Source organism: Lepisosteus platostomus, chromosome 7, assembly GCF_059453375.1.
Source record: "Lepisosteus platostomus isolate fLepPlt1 chromosome 7, fLepPlt1.hap1, whole genome shotgun sequence".
NCBI lineage: Eukaryota > Metazoa > Chordata > Actinopteri > Semionotiformes > Lepisosteidae > Lepisosteus > Lepisosteus platostomus.
In genome coordinates, this window is record NC_142617.1 from 20,394,415 (window position 1) to 20,420,051 (window position 25,637).

Consider the following 25,637-nt stretch of genomic DNA (forward strand, 5'->3'; position numbering starts at 1 on the left):
GCTTGGCTGATCAGTTCCTATGGTGCATTTTCATTGCATAGAGTTTTATTTACAGTAGACTGACAAAAGCACACAAACGTGAGACAAAAGGTATTAAAACAAATTATACTAATTTACAGCTTTGTTTGTTAATGATCTGTAAAGCATAAAAAAGTTTTGGGTAGCAAATAAAACTAAAGTCCATTAAATGAAATTATATTTTATGCTAAACATTCTGTAAAGAACCCTGAAACGTTTTAGTTGTAATTGAAACTACAAGGTCTTATTGAGTTTAATTTGATTGCTGTGGATTCAATTTGAAACTAGCTTTCCTGGCCAATACATTCAGAGTTCCTATACTCAAACAGTTTAAATGAATGCGCTTGTCACAACAAAGTTCCTCTGTGGCACAAGAGCCCAAGGGAAATTGTATTCAGCACAAGAGAAAGGCTGGGAATGAATGGCAGCTCAGTGCTAACTGATAACAGTCCCGGGGCTGACAATGTGTTTGATGGTGCTTTCAACACTACTCTGGGGCAGCAAAGCAATGAAACACAAATATGCAGAAACTGGGACTCTCAGCCTTAAGTAAACAAAGAAGAGGTGCAAACCAATGTATGTTCTCCCCATATTCGTGTGGGTTAACTTTGGGCGCTCCTGTTTCCTTGCACAGTCTAAAAACATAGCTGTAGTTTAACTGGCTTCTGGAAAAAATGGGCCCCAGGGTGAGTGTGTGCATGTCTGTGTTTTTGTGTCTCTCTGCCCTGTGATGGACTGGTGTCCTATCCAGGGTGTGGCCTGCCTTGTACCCGGTGTTTGCCGCGTTAGGATCCGGCTCCCCTGCAACCCTGAACTGGAAGAACCAGTTAGAAAATTGATGGATCTTGTTGTCTTTTAATACATTTTATGATGTACAGTCTTTACCCTTATACAGTATTTGTCCGGTTTTATTGAACCATTTAAGATGCTTTTTTAACTTACTTTTCGTATAAATTGTGTGCTTCAAGATAAAATCTATTTAAACTACTGCCTTCCATTTTATTCGGAGATATCATATCTATTCTATCCTATTTTAATTGCTTTAAACTCTCATTCATTCAAAGTGCACCTTCCAGAAATTGTCAACTTCAGCTTTGGACTCAAACTGAACACTTTTAAAATATATTTCAAAGCACAGCATATTACCATATTATGATTACAGTTCCTTAACAATGGTTCTCTCACCTCTTTGTCTCATTCTGCCTCGACTGTTTGAAAACATGAGATCTATGCAAGCATTTCCTCTTGCAGGTCCTCTGACAAACAGGGTAAGAAATCGGTTATTAACCATGTCTAGCATTGCAGCTTCTTTTGCCTGTATTCCTATAGGTCTTTACCATCTATATTGGGAAGGCTGAAGTCTCAACTAAAAACTACTACATTTGCACAGAAAATATGAATTACTGTTGACTTATAATCTGCATGTGCATTTGGTAGTTTATAGCATACGCCTAAAAAACCTTTGGAACTTTTTAATCTCACCCACAAATTCAGTGATGCTTGATTCTTAAAATCTAAAAAAAAAAGTGTATTAATTAATGTTAACATTTATCTGCACCATTTTCAGTTAGTCAGGTTTGCGATTCCAATAACATATTTGCCTGCTAATGCGGTTAGCTTTCCCGGCATCTTGTCTAATTTTGTTTCCAATTCCTATAAATTTAGGTTTAGCACTGCGGAGCAGTGGCACTGTGGCTAAGGATCTGCGCCTGCAGCTGGAAGGTTACCCGTTCAAATCCTGTGGCCAGCAAAGGAATTCTACCCCGCTGGGCCCCTGAGCAAGGCCCTTAACCCCAGCTGCTCCAGGGGCACTGTATAAACGGCTGACCCTGCGCTTCTCTCTCCCCGTCTGTGTGCCTGTGTGCCCATGTGTCTCATGGAGAGCAAGCTAGGGTACGCGAAAAGAAATTCCTAATGCAAGAAATTGTATATGGCTAATAAAGTGATTGAATCTTATCTCTTAATTACCTGGGCACTTGTTCTCCACTCTAACTCTCCCTAGGTCTTTGTTCACCATATAACTTTCTTTTAAATTATCTTTAGTTTCTACCCCCTTCCATTGTTGTTTATGCGTTTCTGGGATTTTTTGTGGATTCTTGTGCCAAGACAACTAATATTTATTGACCTGAGAGCCTGAGCCCCCAAGAGTGTGACTCTTAATTCACTTCTTCTACACTTTGTATTAAGTGTCTTGAGATTCACTCTATGAAGTAATATGTTCAGCTTTGGCCTGGCAGAGCTCCTCTGTAACATGCTCTTTTCCCTTTTCCTCAGGATTAGTTAGGTTTTTAGAGTATCAAAGGCTACGTATCAGACCTACAGCATGGCCTGTAAAAGCAAAGGTTACAAAAACTGTATTTGGTGGCCTATCCAATGAAATCCAAACTTGTTTTGTCTGTCCTTATAAGCCTTTTGAGTGTTAATCCAAGACAATCTCGATGAAAGGACAGCTGCGGTATTTCGTGTCACAGTGGCTGTCAAGGAACAACTTCAAGAGGATGGAAAATCAACTTAATCCACAGCTTTTCTAACCTGATCCCTCCACCAGGAACAACAGTCCCAGAAACTGACACAACCTGCTCCCAAAAATAGACAAGACACACACCTCATTTCTTCACCTCCTGTGAGTAAACCCACTCTGCATTCCTCCTGCTCTAATTATAGGAAATCTTGTCCCCTCTAATCTGTTCCTCTGCTGATGCAGGACAGCAGTGGCAGGATATCCAGCCTAGACCCAACTCACTCAGCAGGACTTGCAAAGAGGGAGTTTACCAAATTATTCTACTTGCTGCCTGGTGCAATAATTTGCCACTACTCAGAGTAAAAATCTCCTGTCTATTTCTTTCAGCACACAGTGACATCTCTCAGCTGCACTCTGCAGTCACAGGCATACAAGCTGTGTCACATTAAGCTAACAAACCATGACAAAGAGGTCACATGGCCATGTTCATCAAAAAGGAGCTCAAAGTTTGTTTACAACTTCAGTATTAATCTTATTTCACAAACATTAACACGGAGCTTCACAGAAGCCAAACCAATATCGTAACATCAAATCCATTTATTGGGTCTTTTAGTTTAGGAAAGACACTTCTGTCGCACAAAACCAGGCATGCATGGAGAAAACACAAATACTGCAGTAAGAATAGTTTTGGACATTCTAAGTCAAATGGGATAGTTCCCAATTCTGTGAAATTGGTCATGTTAGGGTGGAAGGTCTGTACAAAAGAAAAAGAGATACTATCCAGCTAAGTTACTCAGAGCAGTCTGTACCTGAATCACCTGAAAATTCCAGTGTTGCTATACTTTCTAGTACCGATGTGGAATTTTGTGTATTTAAACTAAATGTTTAGATCAACAGCTTTGTCTATTCTTGTGCACATTTTCATCTTATTAGATGGCTTACAGGAGAGGATGCTGGGTCTTGAGACATTCTTCAAAAGCTAAACCACAAAATAGCAAAGCCACTGTTCCGCATATTTACACCATTCTTACAGTGAGTGATGAGCCGCAGCACACAGCTCTTTTCTGTGCGCGTCTGTGTGCCGACGCACTGCACGCGCAGACAGGAACAAGTGCTTTCAGAGTCCCATTCTGGAATATCGCTTTCACTTGGCGCACATTGATCTGGTTTACACACTTCTATTTTCCCCAATCCTCTGGTTTGTGTCCTCCTGTTTATACTTTGATGACATGGAATTCTAGTCTATCAGGTAAAAACTATAAACAAGTCCATTCAGCTTTATTCCTTTATTATTCTCAATATAGATTTCTTCAGAAACACAGCTAGATTAAACTCGCATGCTCACAGCATAGACATCTGGAAAAAATTTGAACGTCTCTATGCTGCTCCCCTCTCCTTGAGCCAGCGGCCCTCTCTATCCAGCCACATCCCTTCCACCTCTGTCAAACTGTAGTTTTTCAGGGAAAGTGTGGTCAGCCAGAGTTTATCTGCGATACAGGACTACTTCCAACCCTTTCTTACTGTTAAGTCCATCACTGGACATCTAGGACTGCAAGTGTTTTCAGAGAATCAGGAATATACAGATACTTCTGTTGCCAGCACGGAGGACACAAAATAAACCTGACGGAAAGAGACTAAGCAGGACCATTACTGGACATTGAGAAGAAGTGTTTTAGTTTTACAAGTTAAACAATTTAAAACTGAGAAAGAAAATAATCCACAGACAGACATGGCTAATGGCACCTAAAATCCTACTTTTTCAGCAGTCTGTACTATATAGCACCAAGGGTGGACAGTCCGCAATGTTTGTTAAATATAAGAAGTATTGTGTATTCCAGAAACGGACTATATACAAGATATCTCCAACCCTTTTTTCATCTCTTATTTGTAACAGTAATAATGTTATTATTAATCTGGCAAAAACGCACATAATACTGCAATTGTGACATTCCCTCTAACTGCTTACTGCTGTAGAGGTTGTTCCACCAGCAACCTAGAGGTCATGAATATTTATTGACCAATTTAGTGTCTTCTCATTGCAGCAGAACATAAGGATTCACAGGCTGAATACCTAATTTACCCTCTCTCCGCAGACAGTGGCTTAAGCGTAGGTGAAATAAAGAAACCTCTAAAAATCTGACTTGTTTTCCTCTCTTTCAGTGTAGCACATTCAAGTAGTAAAGACTTTGCAAGCAATGACTTTTCCAACCGTATGAATCAGTGGATTTAAAAACCTTAAATAAAGCATGCAATGAGAGATAGCTTCAATTGCTGTTGAAGAACTTGTACTCTGTAGCCTTTTACTATTAGAGAACACATTAAAGTGTGCTTAAATCATGATCCACTCATTTAGACAATTTTCATTCGTCAAAGGCATGCAGGAACTGTTTCTTCCTGCAGTCCAACATACAGGCCATGGCCCCTAGCTCTAGTCTAAACTGCTTTAGTAGTTACTTATGGAGACACTAAAGCTTCATCTTGAAGGTTATGGTGGCAATATCGATTCCTTGAAAGGATGAAGTAAACATATTGGGAATAATGAGAACTTCCACAGACAATGAAAAGGAAATGGCTGATTATTAAATGAGTATTTCACTCAAGTGTTCACAAAGGAAGAAGTTGGCCACTTGGCTCAGGCTGTGGACAGGCAGTGATCTGTTTAATTAGCACAGAACAGGCACAAGTGTTACAGGACATGATCTAAAGCACAGCTACATTGGAGTGGCTTAAGAATAAGAAATTATCTTAAAAGTGCCCTGCTATGGACTGGCATTCCTTTCAGGGTATATCCTTCCTTGTGACCACTGCTTGCCAGGATGGGCTCTGGCTCCCCCATGACCTTGAATTAGACAAAGTGGTTAGCCCTTTAGTGCAGCAAATGCATCAAAGGACTTTTAATTATGAACTGATTTTCATCTTCACAAAATAAACAGTACAACTTTTAATACTGTTCTAGGAATGATCCTCAGGATGCATGCTTGGCCCACTTGTAGAAACAGCTAATATAGTGTTTCTTATAGTGTCATAACCACCCCAACCTTTAAAATCAGTTTAAGGTCCTAAGTGTTTTTTTTTTTTTTAGTTTCTCTGACTGTTCTCAATATTGTGTCACACTGGGGTTCCTAGTTGACGTTCTTATAGAAATGAAGCCAGTAAAAGCCTATTTCAACACCTTTAGTGTAGTGTTTGCTTTCTCATTCAGCCATCTACACAATATAGATTGAAAATGCTGTTCATGCTTCCCCTTTTCTCTCTCTGTCCACCACACATCTGGAGTGGTCAGACTGCACTGTGCGTGAAATTTCACATGAATACAGATCAGTTATAGCAGGTTACAACTGTATTACACGGACACTTCCTTGCAAAAGTATTTTTCAATATTTGTATAGTGTCCTGTTTTTGGAAACTACAAAAACAGGTTTTGAATTTTCAAAACCTACTGAAAGTGAAGCACAAACTCATTGTTTGTTTGAAACACCTCTGGGAGCAATCACAGCCACAAGTCTTTTTGCTTAACTCGTTACTAACTTTGCACACTGGCTTGATATAATGTACAGGTATGCCTGTTTTTCTTGGCAGATTTGCCTTAAGCTCTCTCAGGTTGCTTGGAGATCTGTTATGGACAGCAATTTTCAAATCTTTATACAGATTATCTGTAGGATTCAAGCCAGAACTTTGACTGGGTCATTTAAGAAGATCGATCCACCCAGATTCTAAACAACTGGTATTTTAATATTTGGCTTGCTGCTGTGACCTAAGCTATAAAAAAAATGTTCTTTTTTGGACTTCTATGTTTCTGCAGAAAATAAAAGTCTGGGAAGGCTCTGATCAGCTAATCTGTTCACAACCTCTGGCTCACAGGGTGGACAGGGTCCTATAACCTGGACATTGCTGGCCTCAAACTGGACAAGGCCTTCTGTCCACTGTGGTCGGCACATTCTGAGAGATGGTATACAGATGGTCGGGCCAAAGTCAGGGAAACCTGGGTCTGACTTGGGGACTCCGCAAGGCTGAGTGAGGCACTATCAATGAGAGCTCTCCACCAATCCTACGGAGTTCTGTTGTTAATGAAAAGCTGAGAAGAAGCAGACTGATTCACAAGTTTCAAAGGAGAAGCAGCTGTTGTCTTCAGATGTCACAAACAACTGTCTCTGTCCTGCGACTACTGTTGCTCAGTTAATGTTCAATATTACTTCAATGGGTACACAATTTACAAAGAGCTTGATAACAGATTAGGATTAAGATAAAATAACTAATTAAGAGAAGCGGATTAGAAATGCATGAATTGTTATGAAGCTGTAACGTACATACCCATCACAGTGACCATGGTGGAGGCCTGCGTGTTGCCCAGAGGAAAGGTTGCCACCTTGCAGGTGTACACTCCAGTGTCAGCAAAGCCCACATCCTCCAACACAATGGTGGCATCTTCATTGGAGGGGTCCTTGAAGAACAGCCTCTTCTTGTAGTCTTCTGCAATCGAGATGCCGTAGATGGGATTGAAGACGGCTAGCGTGAGGGTGCTCCCGTTGTGCTTCCTCTCCCAGGAGGTCTGCGTCAAGCTCAGGTTCCGGCCCACCTCCACCGTGCACATCAGCGTGATGTTCTTCCCCAACACGGCTGTCACTCGGGGATCTACTATCACCTCATTAGAGCCGACACCTAGGAACACAGAAAGACACAGGGAAAAATTAAACACTAAAACAGATTTAGCTACAAGCCTGTGATCTTTCTTTGAACTGTTTATCCCGATAAACTCAATGTCAGCTTGCATTTTTGCAGCACAGGGGAATTCTAGAGGCTGCTGTGTCTGTTTAACAATACTGGTGGGAAAAGTGTCCAACAGGGGCTCTCCCATCACACCATGGTGTAAGAATAACAAATATTCTTGTGTTCATGTCAAATTGAAAATTGGCTATGATTTTAGAACGGTCAATCAACACCAGCATTAGGATGCCTGTGCCCGTACAAGTAGAACAGGGATAGCAAATGCTTCTGATGCACCCACTGTTATCTACTGTATGTTACACTGCAAACTCTACATCTCTGCAAGAAATGGAGCTGCAATTGCAGGACAGAAGGCCATGGCATTGCAGGGATTGTTGTTGTGTAGCAAGCGGAGAACATGCTGGCAACCTCTCAGGCTTAATCCAACCCTGATGGTGCTTGGAAAATGTGCTCCATCTGCATGGGGATTCCCAGTCACTCCGCTAACGACACGCAGGAGACTAGGCTTGAACTGGGGCAAGCTGCTCCAAATCAGTAACTTCACTGGCTGAAACGCACAGAACACCTGTACAGAGCACAAGGTACCTTAATTTTAGGATTAAAAATCTTTGAAATTAGTAAAGAATATTTCTAGGTTCTTTTCATCTCACATCCACATGCTCTTTAAGATGTAAGTGAAGAAAACATGAGATAGCTTTGCAAATGTTCTTATTTTTCCTACTACTACAAATTAAAGAATCAATATGAAGCTATACATTTCAACAAAAGTAATTAGTGGAAAAAGCACTTTTACAATACAGAAAAATATGAAATACAAAGATTAAATTCAAACCAAGTGGGTAAGTTTAGCACAAGTAACTCCTGCACATGGCCGAACTCTGCCCATTCCAGTATGAAGTCACACAGGAAAAAGCTGACTATTTTGGAAGCTACATGTACACAGTGTTATGTACTATTCAGGATGTGTGCAGCAGTCTTCATGACATTTTCTCATGTTATTTAAACAGCATGAAATGAGGCAAAGATTTAAGATGAACATCTGTTATAAAAGAGAATGCTAATATAAATCAAAGGCAGGTTTACAGTATATTAGTTGGTGTCTTAGAAATTCTAGTTGGATTAGATACGAATTCTTGTCTATTAATGAAGGCTACTTGTGGTTGAGATGAAAAATGTAGTTTGCATACGCTATAATAAAAGTGTTCCTTAGTTCAAAGGACTTGTACACCAACAACAAAAATAAACTCTATTGCTAGTTTCACTTTAGAGAATTTCAGCATTCTAATTACAGCTGAACTCCAAACTTTCAGCAGCATTAGGAACAACTAAAACTGTTAGGACATTAAGGCGTTTTTGTTCACATCACCCTTTCAAGATTAATGTTGCTGTAAATGGCATAAGACAATAGCTAATGGACCATTCTGATTACTGTTGTTAAACACATTGTGCTTGACAAATTCTGCCCGTCAGTCACTCAGAACAAAAGATGGATTTGCCAATCCACTGTGGACTCAGGAGAGAGAGCTGCTGGTATGAGACTGCATATCAAAGACTCAAATGCTACCTGTTCTCAGTGCACCAAGATCTTTTGGTAGACGTCAAAGATGTTCCTTGTTAGTGGAACTGTCACTAGCATTTAAGAATAGAGGAAACTCAGCAGTTTTTGCAGAGAGCTGCAGGGCAAGCTCGCTTTAGTGTAGCACTTCATGCTGTGCAAGATTGTTTTATACTCAGCGAAGCAGGCCTTAATCCCAGACAATAATTAAGTGCAGCTCAGAAACATATTGAGTGCAAAAGGCAGCAAAAAGTCTTGTCTGGGCCACCCCTCTGTGTTTAGATTTTAATGAATAACTTTATAGTGCCCTGTCCCAGGGCGTTTTACACAAACACCTTGCCAACAATGAAAAATGAAACAAATTTCATTTCTGGAACGAGATAAAACAACAAATTATTTGACTCCCCCCCCCCCTTCTACTGCTGCTTTAATCTCGGCTTTGCCCACATAACACATTTCAACATATTGTAGCTATTTTCAGCTTGCTCCAAAGCATGCTTCTAATGTGTAAACATTATTTACATGGAGCCTGCTGTATTGCCACTAATTGGCTAAAGGTGTGCAATACAAAACAAGAGAAAAGAAATGCTTAGCTAGCATATCCTTGCCTTCAATACCCCACATGAACAATAGCCCAGGGTTATTATTGCAAGAGCCCAGGCTGCACGTCCCATTAGACAACTTGCAATACATGTACTTTAAATGTCACAAGACGTCAAGATGCTTAACAGATTTGATAACCAAAAAGGGGACCAAACGAAATTCAGACATCTTGTATCATATGCCTGCTATACAGTGTACTGATGTGCAGATGTTACACTGAATGCACTCTTAACAACTCTTCTAATAAGTCCAGCCTACGGGCTAAAAAAACAGAGCTTAAAAGGATAGGATTTATCTCCAAGCCTGTAAGCAAAGACAATGCACTGGCATTGTGATAAAGTGACACTAATTCAACAACATAAATGGTGTGACAGGAAGGCTATCATCCATCTGACAAACCAAATCTTAAGGGCTGTGTTGAAGACCTCATCATTTACAGCAGTATTGCTTTTTTTTCTATGAATGAAATACTGTATTATAGTCCTCTGCCAACAGATCATAACATATTGAATAGGTACTGCTGAAATTACCAATAAGCAGAATACACATACTGTAGATCAAGGCACAAGGCAAAAGCTTTTATAAAATACTGGCAAATTATCCTTCATGGACAAAATGAATATACAGTACTATACATAAGCCTTCAGGGGAAAAAAGGTATAAGATTAAAAATAAACTTTGACATGCACTATAAATCAATTTTTGATAACTGATGAAAATGAACCTGAAAGGAACCGAGAGGTTCTGTTCATCAAGCTGTTTGTCCTAAAGATTATGCCAGACAATAACAGAAAAAGTCTACCTCCTAATAAAGTAATCAAGTATTTCCTATTTTCTTTCCAAAATGTTTTAATACAGTAAAGGTGTAGCATAATACTGACCACCCTGAATCCTGAGATTTAAGTTTATTAATCTATTAATTTGGAAATCTGCAGCTGTGAATCACCATTTGAACTTCTCACATGAATAGATTAGACATGCTGTGTGTGAATGTGACATTGTTCATAGCTTCATTTAACTGGGATCCATCCAGCTTCCCTGGTTACTGTGCTCTGATGGTTGAGGCAGGTGAATAATTACAAACCCCTGCTTTGCCCTTTTATCCACGAACTGAGCAGAGTCAGCAGACTCGCCCTACATGTCATAGTAACACACACCTTCCTGGACAGCTATTGGGAGGCATCTCTCTGCCGAATAAAATACAGGCAAGCTTTCCTGCCTCCGCATTCCACTGCCACTCTTCCACTGCAATTGCCAACAATTATACTGTATATGAAACAAAACCGGACACCCACCATGAAACGAGCCACAGAATGGCCTAGCCATCTCAAAGTTTTTCATGAACAATGCAGTGTTCATCTTCATAGCGGCAGTTTGTTTTTTATATATGTGAAAGCCTAACAATGACAATGACCTCAAGAGTTTATTCAGAACCTTGCTGCACACTGTATAATGGATACACATCAGAATTCTTTAAACTGTTTCCAGCTCTGTGGTAATTGAGCAGTATTTACAGGGCAGTGTGATCTTCAGAAAACCTGAAGAATTCAGAAGGAATGCTGCTTACATTCTGACCCAAGACTGTCCAGACACACAAAATAAAATGTTGAAAAAAAGATTACAAAGCTTCCCAGTTGTTAGAAGCTTACTGCGTTTTATCCAAGAAAATCATCAAGCTGATTCTTTTCTGTAGGATCCCAGTGAATTAAATTCTAAATATTTCTCTCAACATTCTCAGCTCTTTGAGGAACGAAAATGTCTAACTCTCTCACATCTTGTGTCCTAATGTCTACAGCACCTGCTTGCGACAGTTTTCCTGAGAGATACTGCCAATGCAGCTCTGTTTTGGAAAACTGTAACAGAACTGTGTCAAAGAGGAATAACTTTCCCATTGAAAGCTCTAATAGTTGGAAACTATTCATACCAAAAGACTTTTCTCAAGTGCACATTTTTCTCCTCATTACGTACAGCTCGGTGCTTTTGAACAAAGTGTTGTAAACTAATGAATTCTTTCATTTGTCGAACAAAGCTGCATCCCGGTGTAGCTTAATGGCCCGGACAACTGTCCCATGCTAGACAGTGGTCCTGCTGAATACCGCCCTGCCCCCAGCCCCACTGAGAACATTTATAACATGCCAACAAACAAACAAAATGCTCCCTTTCAAGAAATGTTCCTGCTCATGGCTTGCAGACACACTCCAAACATTTTTTACACCTTGCTTCATTCCAAGAAAAGTGCAGGTTACATTTGCTCAATTCAGCTAAAGAGCTGTTAAAAATGATGTACTTTACAGCAAAGAAATCAATACAAAAAGAACTGTAGGTACACAAAATTTGCCGTGCTGTTCTAAAGAAACACCTGCTCACCCCCTTTTAAATTCTACATGTTCAAAGCACTCACAGAGGAATCATATGTCCTCATTTCACCATGAAAAACTAATGAAAAAAGATTTTCTACAAACACCATCTTTTATCAGAACTTTTATTTTGAAAACTGTATTTTGATTGACCATTACAAAAAATAAATCATTGAATGTACATTAACTCATTTTTATTCTATTAACAATGTCTATTTAAAATGGCTAATTTTGATGTGGACTTTTTTTTTTTTACAAATATCACCAAAGAAGCACAAGTCTTGCCTGCTCCTTTCCTTTCACAAGCACTGGCTCAGCGGACCTTAATATGTACACAAAGCCAAAAAGGATGTACTACTACTACTGTAATAGAAGCAACGAGAAAATCTAGCCTTATAGTTGCCTACATTTGTCATTTTAAGTTAATTAGAATGAACAGCTATAAGTGGGTATTTCAGAAGAGCAAGCCAGATGGTCACTGCATGGGCACATGTACCCTACCGAGAACAGAGCTTCGGTCCACAGCCAGCCCCCAGCTTGTGGAAGACGGCTTCAGCCGTAAACCATCCTAACCGTGCTTCTGATGCATTTAGAAGCTCTGAATATGTAGGACATAGGCGAAATGGACTGGCAAGGATATGAAGTGAGAAAAGGAAAAAAGAAAAAAGCCCCTGCACAAAAAAAAAAGTCCTGTGACATTGCATTTTTAATCAACCAGAAGTCATTTCAATAGAGACCTGTTTGACAAGGTTTGCAGATGGAGTAAAGAGATGTGTGTTCTTTATAAGACATGCCTATTCTCTTCAAACTCTCAATTTATATTGACATTTAGGCAAGATTGCTCTTTGATGAACCTAGCGATACGAAAAAAATGAAACAAAAGAACTTCTAAAAAGAAACGTGGCACAAAGACGCAGTGGCTTACCCCTAGCACGGCGGCCCTCAGTTCAAGTCCAGACCTACAGTAGGGTGCTATCCATATGGGGTATGTATGTTCTAACTATGAAGGAACTTTGAATTGGAAGAAGCGATTAGAAACTGATGGGTGAATGGATATTGTATATGAAGCTTATGTGCCTTATCTGCATCAGGTTCAGGAGCAGGAAGCCAGATGCTGTTCTGCTTGTTGATGCTCCATTTTGTGCTGGACATTGTGCCAGACACATCGTATCTTTATTACGCCCATTTTAACATAGCAGGACTCTATAGTGCAAACATGCGTGACAACGCAAACCTAGATAAGCATTCTTTGGTGTTCCTATTCAAGGCCGCCGTGTACTGTTGTATTCAGTAAAAGTAGTGCTAACTCTTCCTTTCTAGCCCAGAAAAGAAAAACCCATACAGTAAATCAAAAGATGGTAAAATCCTTTTTTGGTCCTTAAGTTAAATTTCTCTTACATTCCAGAAGCCAGTTAAAAAACTGGAAGACCCCCCCCCCTTCTTACAAAAGACAATTACAAGCTGCTTATCAATTTAATGGTTATTAAACTCCACATTTCCATGCAACTTCCTATAAACATTCTCTCTGTTGCACTGAAATCTGACAGCATGCTTCCTGTGTGGCTCCTGCACTCGCTGGAGAGCCATACTGCAGGGCTACAGTATGAAGTCACTGGGAGTGCCGTTTGCTGGACCGGAGAGGAAAGCTTTAAACCACTCAGTCACACAGCCGTGCCAAACCAATGCAGAGTGAAAAAGAAGACTTGTGGGAAAAAAACTAAAAAGTACAAAAGCAGGGAAACCCTCGACTTGGCTGGAGGAGAGTCTGGAACCACAGAGCCTCTCTATGTGAAAATGTGTAGCCTGGACTTAACATTCAGTACAAAAGTGATGCAGTGCCAAGCACAAAAAGCACAAACCAGTGACAGGGCCAGAAGGACAACGCCATGCAGAGAGCTCATGTATTTATCCCAGAGACAAAAATACCAAGAGGGACAACTAGGAAATGTACTGTGGCATGGCTGTGGATGTGAAAAATGATAGAACGTTAATGTAAACAGCAAAGGACAATCAAGTCTAGTCCTGATTAAATCAAGGTTTGGGAAAGGGTAATGAAAGTGTGCCCCGAGTCAGCAGGCCTCAGAGAGAGTGGAGCCCCAGTGGTTAAGCCCCACCAGACGCACACCAAGCCACACTCTTCCTAAGACAGCGATGTGAGTCTTGGAATCAGGACAGCAGAGAAAGGTGCGAACAGTAGAGTGTATAGTGCATTCTATAGCACCACAGCCCAGGGAAGCGGACAACATAATCCTGTTTTTTATACCATTAAACAAAAATCCAATTGATTCCCTCTAGAAAAAAAAAATTGGATTGGCAGCTCGAAACTTTCATAGTGGCTGGCACAAAATTAAAAGGACATTTTGCTCTGTAACAGAAAACCTGAAAAGTCTCAATGCAACACTTTGAATACATAAAACAAGAATGAATATTTTTAATTATGATCATTTAAACCTAACAAACTTAAAAGGAGTAATAAAAACCTTATGCTGTAAGTCAAACCCACACCAACATGAATAAAAATGGCATTATGATTCTCTTTAATACCATATTCAATATCCATTCCTTACTGCCTAGAAGCCCAAGAAAAGCTCAAGTTACAATTAAATAGGATCAGTGATGGTTAAACAAAGGACCCAATATTCAAACTGAACATCCTTTTCACTAAACCAATTGTAATAATCATCTCACGACTTATATAACAGATGTATCAGTTGCACAGAGACAAAATGCTAATTTTAAGAGTTAATTGCCTTTATACTTCAATCAGATTCATTGGAGAAAGCAATGATGCTTGGAATGGTCAGTGGAACAAGAAGAAGAGGCCGCCAAAGAACGCGGTGGCTCAACGCCATCAAAACAGACACTGGCTTAGGCATAGAACAGCTGAAAGAGAAAGTCCAAGACCGGGAAGCGTGGCGAGAGATGGCCTATAGAATCGCCGAGAGTCAGATCCGACTGACCGGATAACATCATCATCATACTGATGATGCAAAGGTGATCAGCACTGGCACAAACCACTCTTCTTCAAATGTAAAAGCAAAAAGCCCAGCTAATGCTTGCTGACATTATTGATTATATAGAGATTTTCAAATCCTGTGTGATAAAACGCAATTATTCGCAAATAGAGATCGTCAGCATGTTAAATGAGGCACATTTCGTAGCTGGATGGGATTTTTTTGGGATTAGTACACAGGACATAGACGGGTAACAAGCAAGTGGAGGCTACCCGGACGATCTTTGATTGGTTTATATTCCAGAAACATAGTAAGTAATTTCCTCAAAGAATACCACAGTATTACCTTCAACAATGTGGATTCAAATCCTTAAAATCCTCTGTTTAAAGACTTCTCTTGCATTTCGTCTAATATGTTCCTACAATAAGCTGCTACTTGTGTCCCTGGGTCTTGGTATTGCTGTTGAACTAGTGTAAGTTCTGTGATTTGACCTGCTAAATATATCTAAAGATTCTGAATCAAGATCTCATTCTTATCAAAAACAGCTACAAAGCCATACCAGGAATTTGAATTTGTTTATGAGAAGCACCAAAAACAGATTCTTCTGTATGTCTTCTGTATCCTCTTTTTTCTGAAGAGGATTTTTTTTTTAAACTTCATATCCAGAGTGAATGAAAAATATTCTTCTCAATTAATAAATAATAGAAGTCTGAAACAGGCATATGGCAAGATATTAATCAAAGACAGTCCGTCAGAAAGACATTACCCTTAGCTTCCCCTGAAGCTTGGGAAAGCAACACACAATGCCAACTTTTTAAAATAAAGAATTATCAGACCAATGCACATGCAGTAACGTTCTGTTCATAAGGTGGGATAATATGAGAAATTGGATTTCTCTGTTCACATTATTTTAGAAAACACTAGTAGTGTAGTTGTATGGAGAATTTAAGGGATGTCATGTTAAATTGCACTAGTAAAGATATCGGAGTACAATTCAAAACTACAAAAATAAAAGCCACCACTGCTCTGGAAGTAGTCCGTAGAAGCAACTTCTGGGATCAACAGGATATCCTTCGCAAACAGGCTAAAGAAACTAGATCTTTTTATTCTTGAACAAAGATTACAAAAGAAGCCAATTCAAAATATTCAGAATTCTCACAAGCAGTGATAAATTCCTAATCATAGAAGTAGAAAGTAGAGGACCCAAATGGAAATGGGCAAGGGAGGATTAGATGTACAAAGGGTGGTGGAAGTATGGAACAAGCAATACCAAAAAATTCATGTACGAACTTTCTTAAAAGGCCTTAAAACGGGTAATAGCCAGAACCCAACTTACGAGGACATGTGAGCAGGGAAAGGGAAAAATTGAAGGAAGATCCCAGGCTCTTCTGGAAGATTGATCCTAGCATATACAGTAAATGGCTGACGAGCAGTGTAATGAGTTATCGCAAATTGCAATACTGAAAGAATCTGCGTTTGCTGTAGCTCTTGCATCATTAACATTACATGAGGGAAGTCAAGGCCAGACTTCAATGCACCCCAGTGGCAAAATGCAGAACTGCACAGGGCTGTATGTAGATTATATATTTAAAGTTTTAGACATTATTTGTTGGCTACAATGCCAGTTTTTACCAATTTGTTTTCAAATTTAATGTGTTTCCTTTTATTCAGGCTAAGCTTTAAGGTTAATCTTCAAGACCTCCAAAGTGGTGGGGGACCAGTAGGTGGTGCTCTTCCCTCTGGGCTAGAAGTTCCACAATTGGAACTGAAAGGGGAAAGAGTGCTATAGCACCTCATTCAGATAAATTCATCTCTCATGACATTAGACAACACCACCCTACCGGAGGTGAGAACTGTGATGTCACCCTGCTATTCCACTTTGGTCTCAGAAAACTGCCTTCCCCAGAGATTCCAATGTACTGAATTAAAAATTTAAGCAATAAAAACTTATCTGCTCTGCTGGTGCATAATGGATGCAGTGCATTACCTAGGTAGGGCTGCACTTCAGTAGTGGATCAAGCGAGTTCCTCCTTCTATGTAAATTCCCTTAGGATCCTTTAAAATGAAGTACTGTATCACTACATTCAAATGTAATCCCATCTCTCAGGTCCTCACCGCTATTCTGATCAAATCCAAAAACACCCAAATAACAATATTTTTTTCTCGTGTTAAACAAAGTACATTTAACTACATTAAATCAACATGCAATAAAAACATTTTCAAATTAAAAAAAAATTGTATAGAGACCAAAAGCCTGCATTTCAGGTTTACTACTTACTGTTGCTGGCGGGTCAGCGTTGGCCATTTGCTTTTGGGGGAATGTTGCTGGGCAATACAAGTAAATCTTTTACAGCCTTCATCCTAAGACATGGATGTCCAAAACTCATTGTACCCTGTATCTGAATGAAGCAAGTTGAAACAAGAGGAGCCAGTCCAAATCCTGACACATGGACCACGGACATAGTGTACAACAGTTTTAACAGATGACACTAACTCTTTGATAGCGTTAGCTAGTAGACACTTTATTCAATCAACGTTTACTAGCTGCGTTTCTGTTGGCTGGTAAATGAGGACAGTGAGCATTGGTATTGAGAAAAATAATAATGAACAGAGCTGTTAACAGTTTAATATGATTATGAATATTTTATTTACTTGTCAGGACTAGAAGAGTGCCAAACAGGAATTCTTTGATGCGAACAGGTATTGTATATTAGCTCTTGTCTGTTTCATACTGTATTCTATAAAACTATAACTATAACGACTCTAAATTGTACAAAGCAGTTAGAGCATGGGTGGTCTATTCGTTAATCTGTCGACATTCAAAGTTCATAGCACATGAAAAAGTAGTAAATCTTTTTAATGGCTTTTTAAATACCACTACCTAACTAAACATAAATACCGTTATCTCTTTCAATGCCACACCTCTTTCAATTAAAAGGCTGCAGTTTAGAAATCCATGTCAAATGTGTGACACTGATTTCACAGTGTGATAACCGTAATGCCTGCCGACATCTAAGAAATGTACCGGTTAGACTGAATAAAAAGAGAATAGTTCATCCTCAAACGTTTTAAGCAAAGTTTATTTCAGTTTTAATTCAGAGACCACACAGAAATAAAGTATACTGGACACTCATAACTATTTCTCCATTCTGAAAATAATGAATTGGAAGTCTTTGCTTTCCTTTTAGTCTGGCGTTTTTTTTTTTTTGAGAACCATGAACAAACAGCTTATATTACCTCCCTATATACCAAGAAACACCAAAACAACACTCATTTAACAACTAAAGTTTTTCAACTTGTATATATGATGCTATTCTTTTAGTTGCTTTGTGATATACCTGCAGCTATAAAGTAATGTCACAAAGTTTAGTTTGAACATACTGTACTGTAGTAGTACTCCATATAACTTAAGAATTTGTTTTGTCCATGCTTCGCAATATATGTTCAAGTAACATCTTACCTGGTATGAAGAGCACAATCAAAATACATTAAGTACAGTAAGACATATAGAGTCTCCTGTCATCATTTCGCCTACAAGTTACACTATCTAGAAGCTCACAACAGCTCAGCCCATCGCATGTGAGCATTTTTTACATTTTGATCCTGAAGTTATTTTGCTGAACCTGCTATTCATTTTTTGAAAGAATACTATGCATGACCATGGCCTGTAAGAGCTACTTAAATTCTACATAGTTTTGGTACCTCTATAAACACCACATAAAATGAGATTTTAAATGTTTGATGCCATTCAAAATAAATGAGATGCAGATACACACAACACAGATGAAATGTCCAAGTTACACGTTATGCACTTAACTTGTGATTTACACTACACGAGACAAGCCATACTCAAAAGTTCTAGGTAGGAAACCCTGTCCGAGTTTAAAGTAAATGACCCACAAGGAATTGATTATTCCTGACTTCTACCTACCTGAACAGCCCCCCTTCATAAGTAAACAGATTAATATATATTTTAAATCAGTAAATTTTCTGAATGAGCAATCCAAACTGCAGGCATGTGTGCAAAGAAATGTCCTCTAACTTCTCAAAGATTTGTCTTGCAGCCAGTATATGTCAAGAACCCCTGTTACCTAGCCTCAAGGACTGCACCTAATACAGTATGTAACAACTGTGTACTTTTAAGTGTAACTCTGCAATCTTGAAAGCCTGTTATGATCATGTTTGTGCTCAGAGAACAGAACACAGCACTTTAAGTTTTAGAGGTTGATATTAAATTATTAATAGCCTTGCCACAGCACTGGGAACATAGAGGGAGGGCTGAACAATAAATCATTATTTACTGTACAAGCCCTGTTGCTTGTACAACCTTGAGCAAGTGTGGACTTTAATGTGGCACACAGCTGTTCACAGGGGTTAGCACTGGAATGCACTTATGACTGAAAATAATTTTGAAGAGGAAAATGACCACGACAAATGTCCAGGAACAACCTAAGAGCCTCTGGTGAACTGCAGGGCTATGCCTGGATTTACAGTATTTCTGTCTGGAAAATCCTTCAATAAGAATGAAAACCTATTCACTAACAGCATGGCAAAAACATAAAGAGCAATTGAGACATTCCAAACCAAGGAGCCTCTTGCTTGGAGAAAATTAAACTAGAATCCTTTTTGAAGAGATGTACTACAAGATGTGAAATTATTCCAAGCACAATAGCTGTAGAATCTATAAAAGCAAGCATAAGCACAGGAGAGTTCTAGTGCTTTCTTCTATTAGAATTCTAATATGGACTTTCTTGTCTTTTTCCTGCACCCTGTTACTGTAAATGTTGCTTTCCAAAACTGCTCTTAACATCTGCATACTAATGCTCTGATACAGTTCTTCCTTTTTGAGATTTTTATATTTGACTTAATGCTAGAAATAATGCTTTTGCATTATCAGTAATGGTGTCAGGCACCTCAACTACAAGGACTAAAGGCAAAAAGACAGCATAGAAGCCACAGACACCATGCCGTCCTGCATCGATACCCCCAGGGGGCACTGCCTTGACTGTACAGCTCTGATCAACAAGGGACTTCAGTGTAGGCCAGTGCAGTTAGCGATTCCTTAATAACCGACCATAACAGTTTAAAAACTGGTCTGTCCTTCTCTGGGACATTTCCAGTCTTACTTTCAGATGGAGGAGAGGATTACAGCTTCCATCTCCTCCATGGACAAGGAATGTGAAAGAGGCCATTCAGAGACAGAACCAAAGGGCACATACAGTATGTGTGCGGAGAAGAAGATACGCTGATTTACTTTCTATCAGAATTGGAGGACAGAGGCCAGTGTTCTAATCTGTGAAATACTGTATTAGATTTGGATAGCCTGAAGGGAAAATGATTAACTTTGTACAGAACGTTCTATGAAAATGCCTACTATTGTTGGCTACCACTAGGCCTACTGAAATCATGTAAGCTCACGGAATCTATAATATCCTCAGTATTCATAAGGACAGACCTCATGCCTTATATTTTCAAACTGTTTTGCCTCCTTCTCATCTCTGAGATATTACTGTTGCTACACTAAGTACTAATCTTTTTAAAAAGGAAGATGCTCTCTCAGAAGAACCCAATCTGAAATGCTATTATTGTGATTTAGCTCTGTCGAAGTCTCCTTGGGCAGCACGGTGGCATAGTGATTAGCACTTCTACCTCTCAGCGCTGGGTAGGTTTGTACACCTACTTTCCCTGCATGGGTTTCCTCTGGATGCTCTGGTTTCTTCCCCCAGGCCAAAGACATACTGGCATGTTCACTGAATTATGGAAAAACTGCTCTGCTGTGCGTCTGTCTGTCATCCCTGCAATGGACTGGCACCCCACCCAGGGTGTACCCTCCCTTGCGCATATTTCGAATCCCAGTACTGTATAAATAAGTTAGAAAATGAATCCTAGTAGTCTCCTGGCGTTTGGATGGGATAGTTGTGTGCCGAATGTGGACATGTACAGTATGTTTCTGTAGTGTTTTTGGAACACCACTGCTCGAGGGTTGCTGTGCTGCATGCTGCGTTTTGGGCTTGGAAGCATCTTTTTTTATTTAGCAATGAGTCTAGAAATGGCGGACACAGTGGAGCAGTGCACTACTGCTGCACCATTCAGCTAGTCAGTATTGTAAGTACTTCGTTTCTGTTTCTTAGACTGAATACTGAATTTACATTTAGTTTTAGAAAACTTAAGGGCCATACTGCTGTGGGGCAAGTGAGTTTTTTTCCCCCTACAATCTTCTTAATGTGCTGCTGAGCACTGGGTATATTCTACTCTTTCTCTTTCCTACTTTTGCTCTGTTTTATGCATATCTTTCCATTACAGCTATGGTGGTAAATATTTTATGGTTTAAAATGTTTTATCTTGGAAAGTGCAAACTGGAGCTTGAATTCCCCCATCAAATGAGCCAACGTTATGCTTGTGATCTGTTTATGCACTCAAAGCTTCTGAACTAGTTTTTCAATCGTGTGAAACGTAAATGTGGGCAGATTCAATCTGCACAGGAATCCAGTGTAAGACCCTTCTTCCAGTTCATCACAGCCCCTGACCTCAAGAGACTTTCAGACCTTTGCACAGGATTGAAATGCGTGTGATGCTTGGCTTCAGAAAAATAGTGCTGAAGATTTGACATTTTGTTCATGCAAGCATAAAACACATTCTTGCAATGATCATTTCCCAGTTAACTGCAGCCTATTTCCACAGACACTGTCCCCTTAAAAAGAATTGGAACAGCAATGTTATTTAAAGTTATTTCTGCTTTACAGCTAAGCCATTTGTAAACAATATGAATGATGTGAATATAACTTTATATTTGGGTAATTCTATAAACACATTAGATCACATTCAAACTTTATGCTCAATCATGTGATTTCAAGTAACCTAAAGTATTTGTGAACATTCACTTTAGGGGTGAAAAACTCAGTATTTGGTTGCACATCCCTTTGAGACAATAAACCGCAAAGGTCATCACATGCAAAGAACCCACTGAGCTTGCCAAACTGTGCAATCATTTAAGATGCTTTGCTGCAGCCACTTAGAGTTCATGTTCAGTTTCTTAAACATGCAAAGCAGCAAGCAAGGTCAATCTTCATTTCTTTAAACACAGGAATTCAATCTACTGCTCAACTCCTGGTAATCCATCAATAAAGATGAGCGGGACAGGGTGACCAGGGTGTGACATTTCATCCACCATGCTGTAGAATGGGCTCTCGGACACTCAAGGTCAACTAGGTCTCTTTTGGAACAGTTTCATGGACAACTTTTACCAAAGAAAAGAACTGCAGATGCTTAAAAGTTCCACAACCACCTCATGTGAGACCTGCAAACCAGGGCCTAGGGTGTTTTATTTTCAATTAAATATATCTGTCTATTATAACTGACTGCCTGCAAGCATTATGCCAATTTAGCCTTACTACAATGGACTATTATAATGTTGATTAGGTACTCAAAGAATATTGAGATTTTCAGGGATTTTGCAAAACTAAACTGGCTTTTCTCTAAGGATCACTGGTACACAATACAACAAAAGCATAGATTACAGTTGCTTTTATGCTTGTCTCCAAGAGCAGTAAATAAGCTATCTATGATGTCCTAACAAGGTGCCTCTTGCGATGTGAAAGATGCTACATCATGAAGCTGGGGGAATAGGACTGCAAAAGAAAGCTGACTTTCACTTTTACAAAAACAATAAAAGCTGTTTTTGCTTAAATCTAACCCTCAGCGGTGTACTCCTACTGTCTTGGAACATACGTAATATCAATGAGATTTCCTTATCTTCACTCACCTCGGTTTCTAGAAAGAGTAACATAACCATCACGAAAAGGGTAATTCCTGAATTAATTACCCATTCTCATAGGCTCTATGCCAAAGCTGCACAAGAGCACTCTCTGCAGGGACCAAGCCCCACCTGCGCACTGAAACATGTCACTTTCATGCCAAGACATTGTAAAGGACATGGTGACCTAGCAGACTGATGGATACACCACATTGCTGCTTCAGGGAGGAAAAAGCTGTGCTGTCAGTGTTTCCCAGGTATGCAACATAACCACTGCTTCGTGGGTAAGTAGACCTCATCAGTCACAAGGACAGACCCTTAAAAAAAACAGGAAAAGCACATTTAAAAAAATACCAAATAAAGAGGTCTTTAAAGGTCAGAAATGTGAACTCTGCTTAGTAAAACGGTTCCAATTGAGCCTGTGTCAGCACTTTCAGTACATCATTTTAGCACCAGCAGGAAACAGTTTTCAGCCAAGGGTCAGAGTTTTCTGGCTCCCCTCAAAACGTGCGGCAAGATTGTGAACGCCTAGAGGCATGCCATCAAACCTCCAAAGTAGAAATAGCTGTCAACTAACAATTAATGAAGGCAATTTGCCTTCAAGACATCTTGCTGGTACTGTACTGCATATTCTATGTTTAGATTTTAACTCATAACTTTCCCTGAAACCTACTATTTCTAAGTCTCAATCTACTAATTAAAAAAAAACATTTAACATCATAGCCTCATCAGTCCCTCAGGAACAGTTTACTGCTGCTGCAGATCACTAATCTCAGAGTCCATTTAACTTTTATTTCAGCCCTCTAGTTTCTCAACTACAGCTGGGACACATTTTTTAAGATGATTAGCAAAACTTTCCTACACCCAGAGCATAATAAACAGGTATTGATAAGATGGCATGCAGTGAAGATGCAGTTGTGGCTAATTATTTTTTAAAGAGAAAGATTCTGGTATAGAATAAACACAGACAAAGCAGAACACTATGTGCTGTGGATTAAGCAGCCCCTCGGTAGTTACCACAGTTATTGTTCATAAGGACCATGATCACAACCTCGCTGTTGAGCAAATCTTCTGGCGTGATATCAGAGAAGAGGTGTTCTGACTGTCTCAACCACTTCCACGCCTGACAGGAGGGTTACCTGTATTAATTTTCTGAACAGTGGCAATTCAAAACCTAGGAATAACAGCTGGCCTTCAGCAATCTAGAAGGCAGGGAGACTGCAGCACACTATTATTACACACACAGCAAATCAGAAGAATAATCACAATGAAAAGGCGTGACACGCTAATGTGCATCCACATGCAGATGACTGCTGATTGAGCCCTTCAGGTTAAGGCAGCTCATCAGAGAACTACCCATGAGGTGATGGTTATTTACCCTGAAGACGTGGATGTGAACAGGCCAGCTGTTCCATCAGTGCTGCATTTGTGAGACAGATGTGGCGTTTATTAATGATAACTAGAGAGACATGGGAAACATGCTTGCTTTTCTACTAGAGTACCTTATAGTTTGAGGAAAGTGCAGAACAAAAGAGAGGCACTACAGTACCTAAATGTTTTTAAAAATACTAAGAAGTGTGTTCACAAGATAGCATGCTCACACTAGAGTACAGGAATTTTTCAGATGCCCATGATTAGCTTATTTTCTCACTAGCAGTTCTAATTCCAAGCCTTTTTCTCTTGATGTCTGGATTCAAATGCAGCTCAGGGATTTTAAGCTCATTAAACTCAATTACTAGCTCCACTTTGGACTAGTCCACTTGCCAACAAAGACGTATGGTTACATCTCAAGAGAGTCTGAGACACTTGAAGTTCAGGGTAAGCATAATTTCATTGACATGCAGTCATTAGCTGCTGTTAATATAAATATTGGCAAGTTAAAAGTAACTGGGTTTAGTCTAATAAGTTATGTTAATGTTATTGCCAATAAAAATACAAAGCTGAAGAATAATAACTGCTAATATTATGGGAGTTTAGTATCTCTGCAGACAAACACCTGCACAAATTCTGTACTGGATTTGAGAGATTCTGCACATTTGTGGTATACAGGGGACTCCAGTGTGTCATGAAAATTTTCTTGACATAAAGTACTCAAGACCCCTGCGCAGCTAGACACTAGCTGCAGGTTATAGTTGAGCTGGCAGTTGCAATACGAAAGGCTCCTCTGAAATCATCTGAAAGAAATTAGACCATGGAGCACATGGGCACACACCCTATATTTTGCTTCGCTGTCTGAACAGGTTTCAGAGCATCTAGATCTCGGAGCTCGCAGAGGCACAGCCAGCCTTTGAAACCTAGCAGGGTCCATGTGAGAACTTAATGAGAATAACTTCCTAATCAAAAGAACAGCACAATCTCTATACAGCGCACACAGTAGCAGATTACACTGATGATGCCTCTTAAGCAAACTTTCAATAATGGCTATCAACCAGTCATTTGTGTCATAATAAAACTTCAGTATACATCAGTGCTAACCTAGGAGATAATCTATATGGAATAATGGAAAGAAGAGTTAAGGGAATAGTCAGAAAGGTTTTTACGAAAAAGTAGGCCTTAACTTTTTTCAAGTAACAGTGGTAATGGACACACTGAGAATACAATATGGTATCTAGTATTTAGATTTTAAGAAAGACCACTGATCTAATTGATATCAATGATCTAGAGTCTTGCACTGTTAGTAAACTAGTCATGTTTTCAGATAAACTCAAAATATGTGGATAGGATGTGAAAAGTGAAGCTCAAAAAGACAATTCATGGCTGGGCAAACACCTGACAGATAGCATTTCGTGTTGACAGGTGCAGAGCATTTCATGTAATGAGCAAAAACTACAGACAAAGTGGGAAACCTTAATCCTAAGGAGCTAATTAGCTCATTATGTTGTCACATGCTTTATACCTTCTAGACAATATGGGGTGACAACAAAAAGGGAAACAAGTATTATGGCCATAAGTCTAGACATCAAGGGTCATTATGTTAAAATTGGGCACATTAATATAAATTAGGTCTTACTTGTGCATTATACAATTTTGATCTTGGCATTACAAAACATATACTGCTACTCTGGAATTAGTCCCAAGAACAGCAATCAAATAAATTCCCAGGCTCTAAGGAATGTCCTATACTGACAGACTGGGAATAACAAACTGAGAATATAACAAATTCAATTCAAGTATTTTAAATCCTCAAAGGCAGTGACAAAGTTACCCTAAT

General features: G+C 39.4%; 1 protein-coding gene across 4 annotated transcripts in view; it reads right to left on the reverse strand.

The window, feature by feature from the left end:
• The window catches only part of LOC148658457 (nectin-3-like protein), a 118,295-nt gene that overhangs the window by 55,627 nt on the left and 37,031 nt on the right, over nucleotides 1-25,637 (reverse strand). For all 4 annotated transcript variants that reach the window (XR_015940074.1, XM_088639666.1, XM_088639663.1 and 1 more), the window contains exon 2: nucleotides 6,791-7,138. Coding sequence is in view for 3 of the 4 variants with exons in the window: in XM_088639666.1 (XP_088495792.1) it covers nucleotides 6,791-7,138 (348 nt within the window). In the remaining variant the exon portion in view is untranslated. The remainder of the gene's footprint in view (nucleotides 1-6,790; nucleotides 7,139-25,637) is intronic.